The sequence below is a fragment of the Phoenix dactylifera genome, chromosome 14 (genome assembly GCF_051530095.1).
Source record: "Phoenix dactylifera cultivar Ajwa chromosome 14, Ajwa_hap1_PhDact_Kaust_v1.1, whole genome shotgun sequence".
Classification (NCBI taxonomy): Eukaryota; Viridiplantae; Streptophyta; class Magnoliopsida; order Arecales; family Arecaceae; genus Phoenix; species Phoenix dactylifera.
In genome coordinates this window covers 20110463-20126539 of record NC_143203.1, presented here as the reverse complement: position 1 = coordinate 20126539, position 16077 = coordinate 20110463, and the positions used below count along the sequence as shown (strand labels likewise).

The following is a 16077-nucleotide window of genomic DNA, read 5'->3' as shown; positions in this document are numbered from 1 at the left end:
TAAAGCTAGATTTCAAATATTTAACTACCTTCCTAGGCATATACAACATGATTTCTGCCTCATTATTCCCGTATAATTAATTGCCATGCTTTGAAGCTGTTATGGGCTACTATGACAGCAAGCAGGACTTATATTTATAAATAATTTTATGTAAACATTATTGCAAATATAAAACATAAAATGTAATTATTAATGTTCCAGCAAAAAGATAAAACAATAATTACACCATATTTTAAAATTATTCAAATCCTAAACAATTCTTGGTGGGGAAAAAATTCCTATGGTTATATGGGAGGTGGGGATTGGTACATGGCATGTAACTCCAAGAATAGCCTTCCAAATCAGCCAAGAGAGGAAATAGAAATTTATTCAGCCAATCAAATGCTATCACGTAGCCAAGCTGAAGAAAATTTATATAACTTGAGTTGTAGAGGATCCATTGTTTTATCTAAACCCGCATTGGAGAGGTAAAAGAAGCGGTGGGAGCAGCATTTTCTTTTGCCCATGGTTTTGGTATTGAAGATAGTCCAATGCTCATGTCTTCCACTATATTTTGGCTTCCCACTCTTGGATAAGGAGATAAAACCCTTTTAGCCTTAGGCTTTCTCTATCTATAAGAAGGGAATGGTATCATGGGAGTGATGTGATATCCTCAATGCTTAATGGTGTAGGATTGTAATTTGCTTGGCTTGCTCTGTTTGTTATGGAGGCATGACTTGGTGGTGACAATAAATGGTGCACTTTTTGCTTGTCGGGTTATGGGTCCGGATATCTCGCATCGAACCCGCCTGTTTACCCTATAAGGGTTTGGATTTGGTGACTCAAAATGACAAGGCTATGTAACTATGTAAGTGGGCCAGGTCAAATCCAGCTCTAGCTTAATTTCAATGTAATATGGGGGTTCACTATATGATTTTCCTGTTTGGGGGAGCTTTTGGAGGGCCAAAAAGCACTTTCGGGCCCTCCAAAAATACTTTTAGATAAAAAATGGCGTTTGGTAAAATTTTCGGAAAGCTGTTTCAGCTTTTGCGGGAAGCTGAAAACAGCTTTTGGGGAGAAGCTCCAATTTGGAGCTTTCCGAAAATGCTGTTTTCAGCTTTGTCGGGAAGCTGTTTTTTGGACCAAAATACCCCCATTTAAATCACTTTTTTCCCCCAAAACGCTCATCCCGCCTCTTCCTCTCTCACCCATCCTCTCCCTCCCCCTCTCTATCTTCTTCTTCCTCTCAACGTCGCCGCCTCTGTTTCTTCTTCTTCTTCTTTTCTTTTCTTTTTTTTTTTTATTTTGGGAGCTTGTGGCTGCCACCATGCTGGCCACCACCCATGGCCGGCGACCCCTCTATATTTCAATGAAATAAAATAATAAATAAAATAAATAAAAAGAAAAATAATGAGTGAGTGGCAAATAATCTGATCCAAATAAATAAATAAAAATAAATATTAGTAATTAGTTAACCAATTTTATCATCTAGCTAGAAAATTTGTTAGAGAGATAAATGGTCATTAGAAAGATGAAAAATTAATTTACACTAATAATTATAATATTTTATATATATTTGTTATTGTATTATACTATGAATATAGTATTATATTACATTATATCATAATACATTGATATGTTATGTTAAATAATTTAATATTATATTAAATTATTATTCTATAATACATAATGTTATAGTACTATATTATAATAATATTATATTACATTACATTAATATTATATTATATCATATATTTATGTATTAATACATATTATATTTTATTATGCTTTGTTGTATAATACTGGTAATGTTCTTTATGCTCATTTTGTCACACAAAAATATTTTCTTAATTTATTTACCAAACATATGTTAAAGTACCATAGCACTTTAGAAATATAGTTACCAAACAGCAAATAGCTTTTTTATAAACGCCGTGCTTAAGACAGCTCTACTTCTAATAGCTCTACTTCCAAAAGCTCTACCACTAACAGCTCCCCCAAACAGGGCCTTAGGCTTGGCTCCCAACTATGTAAGAAAAGAGTTATAAAAAAAAAATTGCTATAGAAATAAAGAATAAGAAAATATAATAAAATATTTTTTGGCCAGACGATACCAAAAAAATCCTTTCTCTTTGTTAATTCTCTCACCACCATTTTATGAGAAGAGATAAAAACATTAAATAATTCAAAATTATGTTGCAATAAATGAGAAAAATATCATAATAAAAAATTATGAGAGAAACAAATTAGAAAAATTAGACATACCAACTAGATGAATAAAATAATTAATCATGATACTTGTAATAGTAGATAAAAAAAATCTGCAAATATATAAGAAAATTCTAATTATTTTTAAGAGCATTTTTATAATTTATACACTATAACTTAAGTCATATATATATATATATATATATATATATATATATATATATATATATATATATATATATATATATATATATATATATATATATATATATATATATATATATATATATATATATATATATATATATATATTCAAAATGTGCACTAGGTGCTAGTTTGAATAAGTATAATAACTGTCCTTATTTCCCCAGTCCACATGATTTGCTATTAAGTATTAAATATACATTGCTAGCGCTGTAATGGTCATAATGACCATTTTTTGGTACAAGGTGTAAAATGTGTGATTTGAAATTATTTATTATAAAAATATTGATTATGATAATAAATATTATAATTATATTATAATAAAAATAATGAATAATATTAGAAATAATAATAGTACTGTATTTTACTTCTTTCTTTCTTTTTTTTTTGGCTTAAAATGGGTGCTTCATACAATGCGTGTACGAATACACCCAATAAAGTCAAAATACAACAGCTCGCGGAGTGCCAGTGGCAGCTCCTCCTCTCCCGATCAAAGAGTGTACTCTGAATGGTGGGTCGCGTAGGCAGCCGCCCATACTCCTTCCTTCTCTCAAATGTTTCAACAACAGTTTAATTTATTTTATTATAATAGACCTTGCCAAAATTATTATTGAGTGTTATAATGGGTATAACGACCATTATTTATCCCAACCTATATGATTTTGAGTTATTTATTATTAAAATAATTACTATAATGCTGGTCATTATTATGATATTGTTATGGAACTTGCCATAAATCACACCAATCCTTTCTTGTCACACGGCATGGTAGTCAGCAGCTACATTTATTTTTAATAACCAAGATTGGACCATATGGTATTAGTACTTGTGAAAAGTATTGATTCAAAAAATATTGTCAAAATTTTTTGGCAAATACTACTTCCAATTACTACAATATTAGTATAAACAAGAAATATAACTGCATTTTCAAAAATTATTTTTATGCTACAAAACTATAAAAATATTTAAAAATTATTTTTATGTGACTCTCAATCACCTTCTATTATCCACTGAAAATAAAAATTCTGTCATCTCCTGATCATATTTTTCGCTCGTCAGCATCATAATACTGACGTTGGCTTTAGAATTCTCAGCAGATGATGAATTATAGGAGGCGACGATGGAGATGTCCATGCTAAATCTAATTAATCACCATCTACTAGGAGACTATATTTAATGGAAAACAAGACCATGGTTTAAGCATATCCATATTGTATAAAAATGTCTGTGTCTTGATATATACACAACATTTGCTTTGTTACGTAACTTATCTCAAGCTTATCAATCACATCATGATCATGACTGCAAAAAAAATTGACATTAAATGGTTATATAAAAGTAAGTTAGCTAGTGGCAACTGCAAAATCTAGGATGATGCTGCTGTTCATGATAAGTGAGTGCACTGCAAAAAAGATAAAGCTGTGCCAACTCTAAAAGCATGGTAACGTCATGGTGGAAGATGGACAAGCCAAAGTTCTGAACATATGACAACATATGAAAAATAGCTAGATCTTTCTCATCTACGCTCACAGTGTCATTGTGAAAGCAGAAGGTACAAACCTGCATTAAAATACCAAAGGTAACCTTATTAAAAACACTGGATCAGGCATGAAATCTATGGAGAAGAAAAGGTTCACAGTTGAACCAGGAAGAGGACAACCTTTGTTCATTTTAATTGTCAAAAAGAAACAAGCAACAATAAAATCCCGAAGAAGATTGTCTATATAACTGAAATTGCTCTCCATCTTCACAGCTAAAATTGTGTTTTTTATGGCTTGAAGGTGCATTTTAGTATCACAAATTGACAAAAGATATATCGTGCCAACTACGAAAAGAACTGATGAAGATATATTTATTTAAGTCTGAGGCAAGATGAAGGCATGACCACTAGGATGAATAAGGGTGTCAAAATTGATGGTGATATGTTTACCAAGCAGACAGCATCTTTGAACCTTTTTCTAGAGGCCAAAGGTGAGAGAGCTCCTTTAGACTTTTAGATGGTGCAGACATGATGCCCACTTAAGAAGGGAAACATCAGGAAAGCAAAAGCATGAAGGTATGTCACCTGGAACTTAATTGGTTACGAGATCAACATATCCACAAAGTGACATAACATAAGTTCTAGGTAGCAATTATCACAAGGTAAGAAGAGGAAGACTCCACGCATGCTTTTGGAGTTGCAGGGATGAGAATAAAAATTTTCACGAACAAACTAGCGTCAATTTACCTAAGAGAAATGGTCTTAAGTTTGCTCTGCCTATATATATATATATATATATATATATATATATATATATATATATATATATATATATATGTTATGGGGGAACTTAGCCACCACGCCCCACGTGACCGGCGCGCGCGCCCAGGAAGACTACGGCTGCCCGAGTCGACAATCTCTCGACAACGACAGACTGTTCCTCTGAGGCACGCCGCGGCCCCCTGCTCCACTACTCCCTGCAACGGCCGTATCCGGCGCTGCCCCACGATCCCCTGTAACAGCCGTACAAAGCGGAGCTCCACTATGCCCTGCCATGGCTGTACCCAGCGCTGCCCCACGACGCCCTGTAACGGCCATGTCAGTGGCAGCCCCATCGTGCCACACGATGACGAATCCCCGGAAAAACCCCCCAGCCTGATATATATGAGGCTGGGGGGGGAAGGGGGAGGGTAAGATATATCTTCCAGAGTATCAACTCACCTACTACCTTCTCCTTCTCCTTCTCCTTCGATCTCCTCTGACTTGATCATCGGAGGGCCCCCACTACCCCGGTGGTGGTGCGAGGCTTGTTTGCAGGTTTCACGGCGGAAGGCGGAGCGCAACCAAAGCAACTCAAAGGGAACCCCGTTCACATCGCTGTGCCAATCGTTCTCGGTTTGGACCACCAGCAACAGTTGGCGCTAGAGGAAGGGCCCGGATCTCAGAGCGATCGTAATGGCACGGCGAGGTGGTCGTGGAGCTTCCAATGCTTCCGGTCGCGGGGCCTCTCGCGCCACTGGCCGGGAGGCCGCTGCATCCCCAACACGCTCTCAGCAACACTCCACCGCCCCACCGCCCATTCAGATGGTCGAAGCCGCCCAGTTCGACCAGCTAACCCAGCAGGTCCGCACCCTCGCGGAGGCGGTGCAGAATCTGCAGGGTGCGATGTCCCGGGCGCCGCAGCAGGCTCAGGAGCCGCCGTTGCCTGAGCGTTCGCCTGTCTTCCTCAACCCGCGTTCCTTCCTCTCCCATGGGGAGGAGCGCCGGCGCGAGGAGGATTCTCGAGCACGCTCCATTCTGCCGGGACCTTCCCACCGGAGCTGCGCGGGGTACGAGAGGCGGGCCCGGGCGCGTTCCCAGACCCCCCAGTCCTCGAGGAACCCGCGCTCCAGTCGGTCCCCCTCTCGCCGCTCCTTGTCTCCCACCCGCCGGTCGCGTTTCCTGGACCGGCGGGTGGACGATCTCCACCGACAACTCCAGGTCCTGAAGGGCCATTCCAAAGATCCCTTCGCCGACTTAGAGATCTCCTCCCAGCCGGCGCTCGCCTCGAGGATCCTGCGGACCCCGAATCCGCCGGGGTTCAAAATGCCGGCGATCGAGCCCTATGACGGGGCGGCGGACCCGCGGGATCACGTCGAGAGTTTCAGGACCCTTATGCTCCTCCACGGAGCATCAGATCCCCTTCTCTGCAAGGCTTTCCCGGCAACCCTCCGTGGCCCGGCGAGGGCATGGTTCGCCGGGCTGGAGGCTGACTCAATCCGGTCCTTCGACCAGTTCACTCGCCTCTTCATCACTCATTTCGCCGTCAGTAGCCGGCGGCGACTGGTCTCCGACTCCCTCTTTGATGTCCGGCAAAACGAGGGAGAAAGCCTGCGGGATTATCTTACCCGCTTCAACAGGGCTACGTTGGAGGTCCGGAACCTGAGTCAGGAGGTAGCTCTTTCAGCCCTGAAGCGTGGCTTCCGGAAGGGCAGACTCACCTTCTCCCTGGACAAACGCCTGCCGCGGAGCTTCCCAGAGCTGTTGTCCCGGGCGAACCAGTATGCGGACGCCGAGGAGGCGGCCGCCCACCGGAGCAAGGAGGCCGCCGAGATCCCACAAAAGCTTGGGAAGAAAAGGCGGAAAGAGGCACGCCAGAGGAGGAGCCCGACGCCCCAGCGTCGGCGCAGAAGCCCGACGCCGGCGAAGAACCACGGCACCCCACGCCCTCGTTCTCCGCCCCGACGTTTCAACCGGTACACCCCTCTCCTGACTCCCCGGGCCCAGATCCTTATGGAGATCAAGGGGCGGAAGGACCTCCCGGCCCCGAGACAGATACGAAGGATCCCTGGAAAGAGGCCCTCCCGGGCGTACTGTGAGTACCACCGAGACCACGGCCACGACACAGAGGACTGCTTCCAGCTTCGGGACGAGATCGAGGCTCTTATCCGTCGGGGGCGTCTCGGTCGATATGTGAGCGACCGACGTCCCCCCGCAGACCCGCGTCCGGCCGACCCGGCTCCTCCGGAGCCTCGGGAGCAGAATCGACCCGTTGCGGGCGTGATCCACACTATCACTGGGGGCTGCTCTCGGCCCGTGGGGAACGCAGGGGGCTCGACGGAGGCGGCCGCCCACCGGAGCAAGGAGGCCGCCGAGATCCCACAAAAGCTTGGGAAGAAAAGGCGGAAAGAGGCACGCCAGAGGAGGAGCCCGACGCCCCAGCGTCGGCGCAGAAGCCCGACGCCGGCGAAGAACCACGGCGCCCCACGCCCTCGTTCTCCGCCCCGACGTTTCAACCGGTACACCCCTCTCCTGACTCCCCGGGCCCAGATCCTTATGGAGATCAAGGGGCGGAAGGACCTCCCGGCCCCGAGACAGATACGAAGGATCCCTGGAAAGAGGCCCTCCCGGGCGTACTGTGAGTACCACCGAGACCACGGCCACGACACAGAGGACTGCTTCCAGCTTCGGGACGAGATCGAGGCTCTTATCCGTCGGGGGCGTCTCGGTCGATATGTGAGCGACCGACGTCCCCTCGCAGACCCGCGTCCGGCCGACCCGGCTCCTCCGGAGCCTCGGAAGCAGAATCGACCCGTTGCGGGCGTGATCCACACTATCACTGGGGGCTGCTCTCGGCCCGTGGGGAACGCAGGGGGCTCGACGGAAGCGTCAGGGACGGCCGTCGTAAAGAGGCAGAAGGTCGGCAATGTAATCACCTTTTCTGATGAGGATGTAAAGGGGGTTCAGACTCCCCACGATGACGCCATGGTGATCTCCCTCACTATGGCAAACTATGATGTAAGGCGTGTTCTTGTGGATAGTGGAAGCTCAGCTGATATTTTGTTTTACGAGGCCTTCCAAAAGATGAGCTTGTCCAGACAGTTGTTGCACAAAATATCCACCCCCCTCGTAGGATTCACCGGTGACGCTGTCCCGGCGGAAGGTGTCGTTGAGCTACCTGTGACTGCGGGCGTCGCACCCGCAAAAGCCACGGTGCGACTCGGGTTCTTGGTCGTCCGTGTTCCCTCGGCCTACAACGCTATCCTCGGGCGACCCGGGCTGAACGCCCTTCGCGCGGTGGTCTCCACGTACCACTTGCTCATGCGGTTCCCCACAGCGGTCGGGATCGGAGAGGTCCGAGGTGACCAACCGACCGCACGGCAATGTTTTCTAGCAACCCTCAAAGGGAAGAAGCCCGTGGAAGCCCTAAGCGTCGAGTCCCTTGATGCCAGAGACGAGGTGGCCTTGCGGCAGGGGGAGTCGGCCGAGGGTGTGGTCAAAGTCCCCCTTGAGGAAGGCCGCCCCGACCGGGCGGTCCGGGTCGGCGCCAATCTCGACCCGGGAGCTCGGGCCCGGTTGGTGGAATTCCTCCGAGCCAATGCCGATGTATTTGCCTGGTCGGCGGCCGATGTACCTGGGATCGACCCGGAGGTCATTTCTCACGCCCTCAACGTCGACCCGACCCACCGACCAATAAAGCAGAAGAAGAGACACTGTGCCCCGGATCGGATCCGGGTGGTCGACCAGGAGGTAGACAAGCTCTTGGAGGCAGGATTCATAAGGGAGGTAAGCTACCCCGAGTGGCTGGCAAATGTTGTACTTGTCCGGAAGGCGAGCGGAAAGTGGAGGATGTGCGTCGACTATACCGACCTGAACAAGGCGTGCCCTAAGGATAGCTTTCCGCTTCCGCGAATAGACCAACTGGTCGACGCGACTTCCGGATATCAGCTGCTGTCTTTCATGGACGCCTTCTCCGGTTACAACCAGATAATGATGGCCCCACAGGACGAGGAGAAAACTGCCTTTATAACAGACCGGGGGCTGTACTGCTACAAGGTAATGCCCTTCGGTCTGAAGAATGCTGGCGCCACTTACCAGCGCCTCGTCAACAAAATCTTCAAAGAGCAAATCGGCCGGAGCATGGAGGTGTACGTGGACGATATGCTGGTGAAGAGCCGCCATGCAGACCAGCACATCGTGGATTTGGAGGAGACTTTCACCACCTTGCGGAAGTTTCGCATGAAGCTGAACCCAGCGAAGTGCGCCTTCGGCACTTCGGCCGAGAGGTTCCTCGGTTTCATTGTCAACCAGCGGGATATCGAAGCCAACCCGGACAAAATCAAGGCCATCCAAGGTATGTCCCCTCCGACCAAAGTAAAGGAGGTTCAGGAGCTCGCTGGAAGGGTCGCCGCGCTTGGACGATTTGTGGCAAAATCGGCCGAACGCTGCCAACCATTCTTCAAGGTGTTAAAACGCCCGAAAGACTTGCTCTGGACGGCCGAATGTCAAGCAGCATTCGACCAGCTCAAGGAATACCTGGCGTCTCCTCCCCTACTGTCCAAGCCGCAAGAAGGGGAGATGCTCTACCTCTATCTGGCGGTTTCCCCAACCGCGGTCAGTGCGGTGCTGGTTCGGGAAGAGGCAAAGCTCCAGAAGCCTGTGTACTACATCAGCCGGGTCCTACGGGATGCCGAGACGCGGTACACGAAGGCTGAAAAGATCGCCTTCGCGCTGCTGACCGCGACCAGGAGGCTTCGCCCCTATTTCCAGGCTCATTCGGTCACCCTCTTAACCGATCAACCACTACGGCAGATCCTCAGCAACCCCGAGAATGCGGGACGACTGGTGAAGTGGGCAGTAGAACTCGGTGAGTTCGACATCCGCTACCAGCCTCGACCCGCCATCAAGGCCCAGGTGCTCGCGGACTTCCTCGCTGAGTGCACAGTGCAGGAGGCGGAACCTAGACCGCCTGAAATGCCCAGCCTCGACCTCCCGATCTGGACGCTTCACATCGATGGGTCGTCGAACCCCGAGGGTGGAGGGGCCGGGCTGGTCCTTACCAGTCCTGATGGAGTGATAGCCAAGTATGCCTTGAGGTTTGGATTTCCAGTGACCAACAACGAGGCGGAGTACGAGGCCCTAGTCACGGGACTCAAACTCACCAAGGAGCTCGGCATTCGGCGTTTGAAGGTCTTCACCGACTCCCAGCTGGTGGTCGGGCAGGTTCGTGGGGAGTTCGAGGCCCGGAGCCCGACCATGCAGGACTACGTCCGGAAGGTGCAAGCACTCATTCCCGACCTCGGCAGTGTCGACATCCAGCAGGTCCCCAGAAGCGAAAATGCCAGGGCCGACAGGTTGTCCCGCTTGGTGGGCACAGAGGCGCACAACTTGTCGAGGGCAATCTACCTGGAGACCCTGGATGCCCCGGATGCCCCGAGCATCGACGAGGCTGGAGCGGTAATGGCGATTGATCCGGAGTCGTCTTGGATGGACCCGCTCGTCGCCTACCTCGCCGAAGGGATCCTCCCTGAAGACGAAGATCAAGCTCGGCGACTTGTCAAGAAGTCCGCCCACTACGTACTCTATGAAGGGAGGCTGTATCGGACCTCGTTCACCGCCCCCCTCTTAAGGTGCCTCCGCCCCTCGGAGGCGGCCTACGTCCTCGGCGAAGTCCATGAGGGCGTCTGCGGATCGCACTTGGGGGCTAGGTCCTTAGCGTACAAGATCATGAGGCAAGGCTATTATTGGCCTACCTTGTTGGAGGACTCGAAGGATCACGTACGGAAATGTGACGCCTGCCAGCGCCACGCCAACGTCCAGAGAGTACCTTCTGTCCCCTTGGCACCAATCACCGCGCCCTGGCCCTTCGCACAGTGGGGAATGGATATCCTCGGACCATTCCCCGTCGCTTCAGCCCAGCGGAAATTTTTGATTGTTGCAATCGACTACTTCACCAAGTGGGTGGAAGCAGAGCCGCTGGCCACTATCACGGAGGCGCAAGTCCGGAAGTTCGTGAAGAAAAACATCATTGTCCGATTTGGGGTACCTCGGGTCCTCATCTCGGATAATGGTCGACAGTTCGACAACAAGCATTTCCGTGACTTCTGCGAGGAGTTCGGGATCGAGCATCGGTTCACATTTGTGTCGCATCCCCAAACCAACGGTGAGGCCGAGGTCACAAATCGGACAATCCTCCAAGGAATTAAGGCGCGAATCGGTCGGACGGGGCAAGCTTGGGTCGAAGAACTCGAGAATGTCCTTTGGGCGTATCGGACCACGCATCGGACCCCTACCGGGGAGACGCCTTTCAGCCTAACCTATGGCACGGAAGCGGTTGTTCCCGTGGAGCTCGGACTCCCCTCGCCCCGGGTGGCCGCGCACCGACCCGAGGCCAATTCGGAGCAACTCCGAGGGAACTTGGACCTCTTGGAAGAAGCAAGAGAAATGGCACAGGTTCGGATGGCGATGTATCAGCGGAGGGTGGCCCGATATTATAACTCCAAGGTCCGACCAAAACTTTTCAGAATTGGAGATCTGGTGCTAAGGCGAGCCAAAGCATCTCAACCCGCGGAAGGTGGGAAGCTGGCGCCAAATTGGGAAGGCCCGTATAGGGTTCGCTGGGTAAACCGACCTGGCTCCTACCAGTTGGAGGCCCTAGATGGTCGAGAAATTCCGAGAAGCTGGAATTCCGCTAACCTGCGGGTGTATCACCAGTAGAACGACAAAGCCAGGAAGACAGTTCGAAAAATGTACAATTCTTTTCATTTCAATAATTCCTGGTTACAACGGTGTGTTCGTGTGATTACAAAGAATTCCCAGAGGGGAATTGGGGAATAAAGAAAACAAGGAAGAGGTGGAGACTCCGTGGAGCCGGAGATCTGGGATCCCGAACCCTCCATCCGAAACAGCTGCAATCCCACCGGGCGTGGGTGCTTCTCCCCGAAGGCGCCATCAACGCCTCACGCAAAAGACAAAGAGCCGGCGCGGACGAAGAAGAAGTGGACGAAGGGGGACTTCCCGCTACCTCCAGAGGAACGCCACCTCCAAGGGATATTCCGGTCCTCCCCAGGAGAAGGGGAGGGAAGGAACACAAGGGAGAAGAGCGCGAGGAGGCGCGATCCCGGATGAAGCGTCTGGCGCGGAGCTCAATTGGGAGGCGGGACTGAAAGGAGGGGGGATGTGATCCCGGATGAAACGCCTAGAGCGGAGTTCCGCCGGGGAGAACCTCCTTGTTGATCCCAGATGAAACGGCTAGTTGGCGGAAGTCGCGAGGGGCGCGCCTCCCGTTCCTCCGGTGGGGGTCTCCCAGCCACACGCCGGAGAGAAGGTCCACGATCCATGGCAACCTGAATAGCTCTGGCTTGGCAGGCTCCACCGCGCCTGCACTTATATTTATAGCCAAACTGTGGCCCCCCGGTCGTTCCGATGCGGGTGGCTCCAATAAAGGCGGGCGCACCGAATCCGGAGCCGTTCCAGCTCTCGAGGCGTATCCTCCCACGATCTCCTAAGCATCGTTCTCCTTAATTGCATTCCTCATGCAGGACACTCCGGGCGGTGTGTATCCCACGGCCCACGTATCTCCGCTCGCGCCCAGGCCGCATCCGCCTCGAAGAATGCGCGTATCGCGGCCGCTTAACTGACACTCCTTGCAAGCAGCAACTGGCGATCCGATTTCCCAGGTAACGCCTCAATTAGCATTTAATACCCTTCTGGTGTTCCCCAGGCGACGCTTGGAGAAGAGGAGAAACACGATCGTAGCTGGCCACGGAGAAATCCCGTCGAGCGGCAAGCGACAGGCGCGTGGCCAACGAGCGGAATTTTCCGAGGCTCGGCCCTCGGATGCCAGGCTAACCCGATGATCATCCCGGGAGCAGACTAGCCTGAAGCCCCGACCGGTCGCCTCGGCTTGCGCCAGCCTTGGCCGACCAACGAGCGGAATTCCCCGAGGCACGGCCCTCGGATGCCAGGCTAACCCGATGATCATCCCGGGAGCAGACTAGCCTGAAGCCCCGACCGGTCGCCTCGGCTTGCGCCAGCCTTGGCCGACCAACGAGCGGAATTCCCTGAGGCACGGCCCTCGGATGCCAGGCTAACCCGATGATCATCCCGGGAGCAGACTAGCCTGAGGCCTAACTCTCGGATGCTTGGCCTAGCGCCGGATGAATTTCCTGAGGCCTAACCCTCGGATGCCTGGCCTAGCGCCGGAAGAATTTCCTGAGGCCTAACCCTCGGATGCCTGGCCTAGCGCCGGAGGAACTTCAAGAGTCAGGAGTCGGCGAGGCGCTACCGAGAGTTAAAAAGAGGAAGGATGAAAGTAAAATGAGGAAACACTCTGTTTGCATTAACTTTCGTTGCACCAGGGCCGAGACCCATACAACATGGCAAAACGCCAACATACAAAGAAAAGAACAAAGAAAAATACAGAGGGTCAGCTTGGAGGAACCCCTGGGTCGGGAACGGCGAGCACACCCGCAAGGGGTAGGGAAACAGTTGGAGAATCAGCAGGCAATGGCATCGAAGGGGAGTCGAGGAGGGAGACCCCACTCAGGTCAATTTCGGGGTATCTAGCGGACACCCTCGCCAGGCCTTCATCGAAGCCTAAGACAAAGGAGTCGGACCCCGCGTCCGACATGTCACGGATGAACTCGGCGGACTGACGATAGGCCTGTACCGCCTGACGCCCGATTTCCGCGCTCTTCTCGGCCAGCGCCGCCTCCGCTCGCTCCGTAATCTGAGCTTTCGCCTCCATGACCTTCGCCACAATCCGGTCGTCCGCCTCGGAGGAGACCCTCAGCAGATCGGCCCGAGCCTCCATGTGCTTCGCCTCGGCAGCAACGCGAGCAGCCTCAGCCTCCTCCAGGCGCGAATGAAGCTCCTGGTTGCTCGCGCGGGACTCCTCCAAGGCCGATTCCAATTCGGCCAGCTTGGCTTCAAGAGATCGGGCTCGGTTGCGGGCGTTGTCGGCTGACTGCCGGGCCTTCTCCCACCTCTCCCGGAAGTCGGCAGCCTTCCGGGACTGCTCTTCGGCCCGCTCCTCCGCCTTCCTGATCTCGCCTTCGAGACCCGAGGCAACCTTGAGTTGCTCCTGAGTCTCCAACAGTTGCCTCTCGAGGGCGGCGAAGCCGAGTACCCGCTCTTCGGCCACCTGGAGCCTCGTCTCGAGGTCCCTGGTCGTCCTCCCTGCCGCAGCCTGGCCTCCCTCCTCTACAGCTTTCAGTCGGCTCTCGGCCCTCGCCAGAAGCCTCGCCTGTTCCTCGTGGCTTTCCTCCAGACGGATCATGTACTGGGCGAGCTAAGAGATAGGAAAAATGAGGGTGTCAGGCGGGGATCAATAGAGCCTATAAATGACGAAAGCGGTCAAAAGAACACTCACCGACATGAGACAGACGCAGCTGGCAGCTCCGACGTCAGGGATCCCCATCTGCCGGACCCGCCTACGGTCACTCTCCAGCAGCACCGTCTCGATGAGGTTTCGGGCGCCGGCGAAAGTGAAGGCTGACCCCGACTTCGCCCCGGAGCCGGACGGTGGTTCTACGGCCTTACCCTTACCCATTGCTTGGGGGAGAGTCATGCTGACCGTGCTTGGGGCGGGGGCCGCTCCAGAAATCGACAGGGTCCCGCTCGGCCGGGGCCTCGGCGCGCTCCTTCTCGTATCATCCGAAGCCGACCGAGTCGAAGGCCGGGCTGGGGACCGATTGCGTCCGACCCGGCCGTCTCGGGCGCGCCCGGGTGACGCCTCCGGAAAAGCGGTAGTCTCATCACCGGAGGGCTGATACGGCGTCAACTGTCGGTCCGAGCCCGCGGCGCCCCCCTGATCGGTGGGTCCGGACCCGTCTGTCGGCGTCGGAGTCGCCTGCTGGCGGGACTTCTTCGCCGGTGGGACCCTGCTCGGAGGAGTCCGTTTCTTCCTCCGGACCGCTTCCAGTAGGGACGCCCTACTGACAGCCATCACCTTGTCCGACCGCATGACGTCGTCGATTTCTGCAAAAAGGACGAGATGGTCGGAGACTGAGAAACTGATGGAAAGAAGAAACGAAAGAGGAGAAAAGAGCTAAAAAAGAAGTGGTGGCGGGCTCACGGTCGGCGGGGACCGAGCTCAGACCGACGTTCACCAAGGCATCCTCGGAAATAAGGCGGGCCACCGGGGGAAGCCGGCCCTCGGCAACCAGCCCCCTCAAGACGGCAACGCCATCGGACTCCTCCCTCGACAACCTCGATAAGCCGATCGGGGACTTCATCGGCATCTCCCAGGTTGTCCCGATTCCCCAAGAGGGATCTACGTCAATGAAAAAGAAACGCTCCTTCCAGCCGTGAATGGAGGAAGGAGCATCCTTGACGAGGCCGCACCCTCGCCGCGCCCCGAAGCACCACCACCCTCTGTCCCGGGGGTGGCCGTTCAGGCCGTAGCATTCCCAAAAGACATTCAGGGTGGCGGGAACTTCATGCATGCGGCAGAGAACCTGGAAGGCCGTCAGGATACGCCATGAGTTCGGCACCAGTTGCGTCGGCGCCACTCTTAAACCCCGAAGCACCTGCACGACTAAGTCCGAGGGGGGAAAGCGGAACCCAGCCCGAAGGATGTCCTCATTGATGGCGACCTTCCCTGGAGGAGGATGGGACATCCTCTCCTCAGGCTCCGGGAGCGTAATGTTGCAGGCTTCGGGAAGGTGGTACCGGGCCACGAACCTATCTAGGTCTTCAGGGACCAGCTCCGACTGAATGCGGTCCGCCCTTACTTCGTCCATCCCTAATGGCCAGTGAACCTACGGTCAGGACGGGGTCAAGAGGGGGGAAGGCACCGGAACGACTGGAGTACACTAACACGAAAGGAGAAAGTACGGAGAGCCCTAAATTGAAGAGTGGGGCAACTCACCGGAAAGGAAGGAAGAACGGCTCCGAGAGCGTCAAAGGAGGAGCGAACGAACAGTTCGGCGGCAACGGCAGCGGCACAAGGGAGAAACTTGAAGATGCCTGTGAAGAGAAAGGCGGCCGGGGGAGGGCCCCCCGGATAAATAGGTGGAAAGGCAGGTGACACCTCGGTGACGCCAGAGGACGCCGGGCTGCCGAAAGTTTGTTCGCGCCCCAAAGGCGAATCGACGCCATTAAGGAAGGATGTCCGCCGAAATCCGCAGACCGCCAGATCAGCGACAACTGCCATACGCCATAAAGAAGGCGGGAAGCTCGGAGCGCGCGCGCCTTTCCGAGGGATGGCGGCAATCTCGAAGCATCACTCCCTTCACCCGTTCCCCTCCTGGTTCCAGGCTCGGGAGTGGGGGGCTACTGTTACGGGGGAACTTAGCCACCACGCCCCACGTGACCGGCGCGCGCGCCCAGGAAGACTACGGCTGCCCCTTGATCCAGCAATCCGACCTCGGGTCGGATATCTTCGGCTCCGCAGCCCGACGCCGAGTCGGCTGCCCCTTGATCCAGCAATCCGACCTCGGGTC

The 16077-nt window shown here is 52.4% G+C and overlaps 2 protein-coding genes across 2 annotated transcripts; one reads left to right on the top strand and one right to left on the bottom strand.

The window, feature by feature from the left end:
- Window positions 1-4848: 4848 nt before the first annotated feature.
- LOC149751390 (uncharacterized) lies at window positions 4849-11796 on the top strand. The gene is made up of 3 exons (XM_089927118.1): window positions 4849-5061; window positions 5189-7017; window positions 11787-11796. The coding sequence occupies exons 2-3, from the start codon at window positions 5327-5329 to the stop codon at window positions 11794-11796; spliced, it is 1701 nt and encodes a 566-aa protein (XP_089783244.1). The 5' UTR covers window positions 4849-5061; window positions 5189-5326.
- Window positions 11797-12930: 1134 nt separating this feature from the next.
- LOC149751389 (uncharacterized) lies at window positions 12931-14211 on the bottom strand. The gene is made up of 2 exons (XM_089927332.1): window positions 14004-14211; window positions 12931-13922 (listed from the first exon to the last, which is right to left on the bottom strand). Exons 1-2 carry the CDS (start codon window positions 14199-14201, stop codon window positions 13059-13061), a joined length of 1062 nt encoding a protein of 353 aa, XP_089783458.1. The 5' UTR covers window positions 14202-14211; the 3' UTR covers window positions 12931-13058.
- Window positions 14212-16077: the final 1866 nt, after the last annotated feature.

Coding starts and splice junctions, on each gene's coding strand:
- LOC149751390 (XM_089927118.1), top strand. CDS start 5,327: ATGGCACGGCGAGGTGGTCGTGGAGCTTCCAATGCTTCCGGTCGCGGG.
- LOC149751389 (XM_089927332.1), bottom strand. CDS start 14,201: ATGACTCTCCCCCAAGCAATGGGTAAGGGTAAGGCCGTAGAACCACCG. Junction 13,923..14,003: donor GCTGCGTCTGTCTCATGTCG/GTGAGTGTTCTT, acceptor CCTATCTCTTAG/CTCGCCCAGTACATGATCCG.